Source organism: Achroia grisella, unplaced genomic scaffold (assembly GCF_030625045.1).
Source record: "Achroia grisella isolate CSIRO2021 unplaced genomic scaffold, CSIRO_AGI_Agris_v1 utg640, whole genome shotgun sequence".
Lineage (NCBI taxonomy): Eukaryota > Metazoa > Arthropoda > Insecta > Lepidoptera > Pyralidae > Achroia > Achroia grisella.
The window spans coordinates 6,937,424-6,946,126 of record NW_026712977.1 but is presented as its reverse complement, the minus strand read 5'-3'; the positions used below and the strand labels follow the sequence as shown (position 1 = coordinate 6,946,126).

The following is an 8,703-nucleotide window of genomic DNA, read 5'->3' as shown; positions in this document are numbered from 1 at the left end:
GAATGCCATAAGTAACAATAATTATAGTTCCACATTTGCGAGTCACGATGTCCGTTTATACAGTGGATTTGAACCAACGCTGCATTGTATAAACGGATTACAAGAGCTGTTGACATGTCCCATCTGTCCTACATTTGTAATTGATCTAAAACAGGTACACGCTTACTAACCTGTATAAATTGATCTAAATTATTAAGTAGGTTAGATCAATCATTGTCCCCATGTGTGAATAAAGCAAATCACCTTATTGACTTGCATATGATCGATTTCTTCTTAATTTGACTGAGAGAAAAGTGTATAACGTGTAAGTGGGTAAAGGATACCGACATATAACTTTTAATTTAACCATTTAAAACTTATACGTATGATCATTCAGAAATCTACTAGAGAATTAAGTATCTATTCAAAAAAGCCAATAGACTTACGTACAGTTAAAAATATATGTAATGCCTAATAAAAAGTTACACGTTTTTGCTTAACATCTGTTATAAACATATTAAAATATGTGTTTTATAATAACAATAACGTTTATAATTTAAACAGCATTTTTAGGAATACCCGACATTGATAAAGTTTACTACAACTAAAATATATTCTACTTTAATAAACTAAATGTGTAATTAATTAATTTAACACACAAAATATCATAAGCACAGCCTTCAATTTGAGAGAGCAGTATGAACACTCGCAGCCATTGTTTGTAATACTGCATTTCCAATTACGTCGGAAAAAAATAAAAAAGTAGAAAACCATTTCTTGCTATTTCATCTTTTCAAAGGATATCTACAAACTGTAATTTTAAGTGTACTTCTGATAAGTAGTTTTTACAATTGCAATACACGATTTGAAGACATTGGAATACATAAATATTTATAAAGTGTACTCTTTTGGACTTTGTGAGAAGTTATATAGCTTTAAGTTTTGAAAATTTAAATGTCAATTTAATAGGCACGCTTTATAATTTAAATATAAACATGTATCGGCAATAATGTAAATAGCTAAATTGTAATGCTTTATATTACATTACACTTAATAAATACGTAATTAACAGAAGAGCACAGGAGGTACAAATTTAAGACTCTATAGTAACAATTAAGTAAATATACTATGACTACATATCTACCAAAAACCATAACACGCGAAAATGATATGAATACCATTATTGCACCTAGCAGTGTGTTCATTAATATTAAATCCAAACACATTATTGTCAGAATAAATACATATATTGTTTAATTTCGCTCAATGTCGAAAATATATCAAATGAAACACGCCTGTATATAAAATACTATTTTGATACAATACATATGAATATAAAATTTACAATAATTAGATACATATATACTAGTATGTACACTCATGACGTTTGTCTACATTGTAACACGTAACGTATTTCGGCGTTGGCACAGTGTGAAACGTAACAAGCATAGATTATAACTGACATTTATTTCCTTTTCGGATAATTTGTACTCATTTTAATTACATACTAGGCCGAGAAGTATCTTTTTTTTTTAATACAAATGTCTAAGAACAACCTTTTAATTCATATTTTCATGTACTTAATATAAATTGCTTGATAAGCGGCCCTTAACAAAATATATTTATCATTATTTACGTGAACATACCGCAAGTATTTAAGACACTGAAGCATGAGACAAAACGTAAGAACAAGAGTGTCATAAAAAAAGAGAATTATCTATGTATATCTTTTTTGAATAAGTTATATTAAAATAAAGTTCCGAGATAATTAATATTTAAGGATATCTGTTTCATTTAGAAGTCCATAATTTTTAAATATTTATAATATTTGAAATTTCGGAACACCTTCCCCGCTAACATCGATGAAAATTTCGCGACACTACAACGACTCCGTTCACGATATATTTACTCATTAAATTGAAAGAATGAATATGGCAATAGCTGTATTAAAAGAAACACGGGACAGTTAGGGTTTCGTATACACCATAAATTAAGATTACATGTAAAACTCTTGAGAATCTTAACATCGGGAACTAGTCTACTTTAATAGTTGAAATTAGGCTTATTATAACTTTAATGCATCGTAATATTTATAAACCCCTTACATCTTGTACATGTGTAAAAATATTTATTTTTGTCTCACACTACAGTAAATAACTACAATATAATCGCATCGCACTGTACAAACGGAGTTTCACAAACAGGTGACAATACGTACCTATCAGTACCCAATAATCCAAAGTAATTTAAAGTGATATTAACTCTGGATTATTTCTATACCCATATTTTCTCGTATGTTCTTTTATAAAAATTTAAACAATGTACTGGTAAAATGCTCGTAGCTCGTCGTAAAAAAGGTTAATCGTCATTATCCATTCCTATCAGTTCTGCTTGCAAACGTCCCTTGGTACGACAACATGCCGTCAAGCACAAAATTCTGAGAGCTAGGCGAAATTGTGGGCTCAGAGATATCAATATAACGATTTTCCAAAAAGAATTTAGTATTCCAAGCCATACAACACCGAAATGTAACATTGGAATCTTTAACTCTTGATCGGTGAAATACTCATACAATCTCACTCCAGCATAGGGTGCCCAACTTAGCCAAAAAACACATACGAGAACAAAACTCATCCAATGACTTGGATTAGACAGATTTTCAGCTAAAGCGGTAGCATACTCCTTATCATGTATAGGCGCGCCACTATTTAGCTTGCGTTTCATAGAAAAGATGTAAAAATAATTGTAAACTATAGAAATAACGCTGGGGCCTAGAACGAGTATTCCCAGTGTTGCAGTGTAAGCGTACGTAGTGCCCCAGTCCAGCATGCAGATAAATGTCTCCTTGTCGAAATTTGCGTCCTTTTTATATCCAAGTAGAGGTGGACAGCACAACATGGCAGCGGATATCCAAGTAAAAACCATCCAACATTGACTTCGAGTGCGAGTTTGTACCTGGTAGTCATATTGACGCATTATATGTTGAAATAATGTAGTAGTATGAATGTGCTTTATTGTGAAGTTAAAAGAGGGTTATCTAACGTTTCGATGCGTAAATTCGTATAAATTTATTAATTTAATCAAAATTACTGATTAAAATCAAATGTATCTAAATAGTACTATGTCATTCAATTATCTACCAAAGCTGGTAACCTCGCCAAATATGCGATAATACTACCAAAACTGTACAAAAGTAGAATAATTAACATTCGATTATTAAGTATAAAAATTACAACTGACTAGCAGAAACAAATCGAAAAGTACAAAAGGGTGAAATGTATTATCTGGATTTATACAAAATGCATCGCTTAATATTCAGTAAGGTGAATGAGCTAGGGGAGTGATATGCAAAAGGATGAAATGTTGGTGAATAATAGAAATATTATAAAAGATAAGTACCGTTGCACTAACCGTCTCATATCGGAGAGGTTTCCGGACCGCGAGATAGCGGTCTACCGATATCCACATGAAAGTATAAACAGAAACGGACCACAGAGTGACCTCGACGTAACCAGCGAGTCGGCACATTAGGTCGCTAAACATCCAGCGACCTGTGATAGCAGCGTACACCGACAAAGGTACCACAAATACGCCGCATAGCAAGTCCGCCACCGCCAGGGACAGTAAGTAGTAATTTATCACTTCATTGGAGAGACCTGAAAATATAACAGAGCACACTGTTTCACGTATACCTGCATCAATTATGGATATCGTTTATTTATTAAACAAGTGATAGCGATAGCGTGTCATTATTATTATAGATTACAAAGGTTATAATTTCATACACTATAAATTGACATCTTTAATAGTGTTGTGTATAAAACAGATCAAGGGCGGACATAAATAAGATACACATTTTAATATAATATACAAATGTACACGTTATGTTGTGAATATAAATGTGTATACAATAAATTTATACCTACATATGAACTGTATGTCGAGTTTCACAGTAGTTTACTGTTCGTGTGAATAATGCCACACATAATGTGACAGTTCTGTTTTCAACACGCAACCACCAGTTTTGTTTGCTACATTAGTTTATATAATTTATTGTTCAAAACCAACTATTCTGTAGTTTTTGTGAATAAAACGTGCTTGCAACAATGCCATGCTTGCAACAATGCCATCGCAATATCGTGCTGACAAAGTTTGATACTGACAAAGCAATTTCACTTCTATTGTTAGTTTACCTTTAAAATTGAGGAAAGCAGCTATAATAAGAAGATTTGACACAACAATGGCGACACCCATAACGGCTATAACGGCGGCTTGCGTGAGTGATTCGAATGTAGCCAGAGGGCTATCCGCCACGCTCACATCGCCCGCACTGCCTGCACTCCCGCGGACACTCATCATCCTGGCTGGCATATCTGTATATATATCTATTGTTAACATCCATACATCAGTTCTCATGATATGATGTGATCGTGAAAAAGGAATAGTCCGATTTCAGCATCGCTATTATAAATATGGATATATGAATTTGTATGTTTTACTAAACGACGATTAGAACTTACGATACGATAGTTTAGATTTCCATTAGGAAATACAACTTCAATTTCATAGGATTACGAGCAATTTTACGAGGTCAATCCAGAAACATAAATTGGGTGAGATCTCGTGAGATTGAGGACACAAAACAGACAGACAGGATGTATATGAGTCTATAAAATAAATGTGATAAGTAGACCCTGATGTCAACCGATATAGAATAAGAGATAAGGCATTTTCATCCATTGTTTAATAGCAAATGAAAAAGATTTCAAGTATAACATAAACTACTTACTTGACTGTTTGATGCGAATAACATTATAATTTGTCCAAACACACATCAACAAACTAAGATTAGGTAAAAAAAAATTAAAAAAAATTGCCTTCTTTTTTAAAAAGTACTACTAGTTATATAACTTTATCTGTACACACAGTACATGTCATTTCCTATTTCACCCCTTTTCCAGATTATTTTTAGAGATAAACGATAAACCAGGTTCACCCTCGTAATACAATTATATTTAAATTCAAATTTTATTAAGATCCGATTAGCTGTTTAGTCGGGAAAAATAAAAAACATACTACCAGTGTTGTCTTTTGGTTTGTTACCTTTTTAAAACTACACTTTGTATTTGTATTTAGAATATTTGTATCGATAGAACTTTGTTTGATGGATATTATTTTCTTACCTAACTCTATATGTTTGACATATATAAACTAAATAATGAAAACGACATACGACTACATCCTTATACAAAATTTGCATTATTATTTCTACCCTGGAAGTTATTAGTTATCATGCGAAATCTGTTACCTATCATCTAAAAACACTATTACTATCCAGTCCATTCTAACCTTTAAAAAATAAAACGCCAACAAAATTTATAACAGAAAACAATAATTTATTTTGTTTAGTACACTATACAAAATTTGACAAACGAATATTATTAAATGTAACAGTTATTGTAATTTCTAATTAATTCATACATTTAAAATACCATAATCATACATTTTTTAAATTAATAATAATTTATATTCATCATTTTTATGAATGCATGGCATAAGAAATTTGCAATATTTATTTTATGACAGTTTTCTAACAACAAACAAAATGGGAGCATACAAAAATATCGGTTATTCGACAGAAATGGCAAAGGCTGGCCTATTTTCTCCTGTCGGTCATCGGCACACTGATAAGTGCTGCCCCAGGTCATGCTATTTTAGTTTACAACCACGTAGAACTTTCACTATAAAAATGTATTGAACTGACGACCCTTTTCGTCGTAATTTTTATGCAATATTACATGAGCCGCTGAACTACGTATCGCCTACTGCATAATTTATTACGACTTTCCATTAGCGTAGCATTGTCAATAAACCTTGACACTTTAATTTATTTTGCTCGATAATAAATACTGGCCTCATCATTCATGAATCCAATATTGTTATGTTATAAAATGAATTATGCTACAATATACATACGAGTTTTTATATATGAAACCTCTAATTAGTCGACGAGTAGGTGTGCACCATAAAGTGAACATAATTAAATTGAAATAAATATTTAAAAATTAATATAGTAATCTGTATTTATTGTCTAACATGCAACTATCTATTACAATCTGAGTAATCTGAAGAACCGTTTTCTACAGAAAATACATTTTAAGTTTTTATACTATTGATTTTTAACAAGTTTGCCGAATTTTTAAATAGCTCTGATATTATAAAAAAGAAAACTAATATTGAAATCGCAAATCCCCTTTTTTATTTAATGATAATAGGTTTAACAACAATTAGTTTATATACGATACCTGGAAGAGAACTTGTTTTTCTTGGCACATCGATGGACAATGACAGTTGAGAGTAGAAGGTGAGGCCCTATCAGTTAGTCTGGATATTGCGAAGGACTGTTTGGAAGCTCTTCTTACAAAACTTCCTTTGGATTGCCTGAGAAATGGGTCGGCAGCTTTCTCGCTGAAGTATAGAGGCCATACTAATATAACACAGGCAAAAGTTTTAGAGTGCCGGAATAAACTAGTGTCTGAAATCGAAACTTCATTCCAGTAAGTTTTGTTTTGGAGTCAGAAGAATCTAGTTCAATTCAAAACAAAGAAGAGATAAGTATGCGCGTTTAGCGTTAAAACACCTTTTTTACCATGTCTCCTCAGTTTCAAGAGTCCTTGATATGAAGCGAAATCTCGAAATCCTTAGCATTGATAGATCCAGCGACGTTCAGTTTTGAGGATAAGGCTAAAATATCCACCAAAAACTTAGGTATGCTCAGTAGAGTGAGACGGTATTTTATGGCGGTCCATCGCTTGCACAGATCCGCCCGCATATGAAATACTGTTCTCATATCTGGGCGAGAGCACTACAATACTAGCTAATTCCATCTGACCGCATTCAGAACCGAATCATTGGTAATCACCGTCTTTGTGAAAAACTCACCCGTTGACTTTACGGCGACATATGGCATCTCTTGTTTATTTTCTATATCACGGTAAGTGTTCTGAGGAATTTTACGGATTAATACCAGCTGTTGAAATTTATCAGCGTACTACCCGCTATAAACTAAAATACCATCCTAATCAACTTTTTGCCATATACAACCATATTTATAATAGAATGGATGGTGATCCAGCATTAGTATTTCCGAACCGATACGAAATTGAAACCTTCAAGAAAAGCGCTTTATATACTATAAAAACTATTATAAAAATAAAATTATTTATATCCATAAAACAAACTTACTTATTCGTGTAGACCTTCGGACTTCTATAGCAGTAACTACACTTATTTAATTTATTTACCTATCAATGTATCTGACAATACAATTAACACTAAATAGAAGAATGTATGTTAATACATTTAATATCAATTAATATAACACATTAATGCAATACATTGTCTGATGAAGACGGTCTTTGTCTGTAGAATATAGGGTATATTAAATAACTAAGTAAGTTTATTTATAAATTTAATGCATATATTTAATAAATTATATTAATATATAACTGACATTTTATGACATATTAAAATACCTAATTAGATAATATAAGCTAATATATGTACGTACTGCAACAGGTAAAGTAAGATAATGACAATTATCAGACTCGTCAATTAATAAATTTTCTAAATATAGGATATATAATATAAGATATTTAGAAAATTTACGTCTACTTATAAAATTAACTGCATAAGTAAGTTTTCGAACTAGTGCCGCAACTGGCTTTTACAGCTTCGAAGGACAAAAATGAAGGCCAAAGCAGAAGGCATTCCAAAACGCGAATTTTAATTAATTAAGTCATATGGTTTAAGGAACTTTTAGTACATAAAAGTTCCTTGAACAATATGACTTTATTCTGAGAGCACCGTTAGGGGTTCAAACGTCTGCTTAGGCTGTCGTAAGTTCGATCCCCGTTGGAATAGGACAGGGTATCGATGGGAGGGGCGGATCGATCGAGTTTATTCGTAGAGGGTTGTAATATTCCACTGGTAAGACATTTGAATTATTAAGTACCCATTTCAAACACTACTACCCTTGAAAAGAAAGTGGTTTTTTAATCATTTTTAATTTCTACTAGGATTGGGGTTTAGGAGAAATTAGTTTAAATGATTCCAGAGTTGAGTATGCTGGTTCCATTTTATCTTTTCAGTTCGGTATATAAAAATGAGAACGCGCTTATTATATACGGTAATATGAAAATGTATTTATGTATCTTAATACGAAGATGTAAGTACTAGTTTATATCCGCAACCTACGTATCTTAGATAAAAGTTTGCCCTATGTCCGTTATCATGATAAAATCAATCTTCACTTCAAATTTCTATAGTATCTGTTCAGCCGTTAAGTCGGACTCGCCCATGGAGGTTTTCGTACAAACTTGTTTTGATCTTTCCCTATATGATTCTTTTACATTAAACGAACATATTTTAAGTAAGTATACATTGTGTAGTATTTTAAAATCTGTTTAAGCTTGTGTCAATTCTCTTTCGATACAATTTCGCAGAAGACACGGTTAACTCAATTAAAAAAATTACGGGGGTTAAAGTCAGTTTTTTATGATTTAAGTACACTGTAAAATTAACAAGTACATAGGTATTTTTTTTTAATTTTTATCTATACTTCGAATTCTAAAAATACCGAACAGACACATTTCGTATTTATAGTATTAATAATTAATTAAATGAATAATTAATATATAAATAAAAAATATATAAATATATAAT

General features: G+C 31.7%; 1 protein-coding gene across 2 annotated transcripts; it reads right to left on the bottom strand.

Annotated features, from left to right (window-relative positions):
* Window positions 1-1,245: 1,245 nt before the first annotated feature.
* LOC131849248 (G-protein coupled receptor 52) lies at window positions 1,246-4,350 on the bottom strand. Of its 2 annotated transcripts, none has more exons than XM_059199279.1 (3): window positions 4,173-4,350; window positions 3,379-3,635; window positions 1,246-2,934 (listed from the first exon to the last, which is right to left on the bottom strand). In XM_059199279.1, the coding sequence occupies exons 1-3, from the start codon at window positions 4,348-4,350 to the stop codon at window positions 2,338-2,340; spliced, it is 1,032 nt and encodes a 343-aa protein (XP_059055262.1). In that variant the 3' UTR covers window positions 1,246-2,337. The 2 variants fall into 2 exon arrangements, with proteins under 2 accessions (XP_059055262.1, XP_059055263.1); XM_059199280.1 differs by having other exon boundaries at window positions 3,391-3,635.
* Between the last annotated feature and the right edge of the window lie 4,353 nt (window positions 4,351-8,703).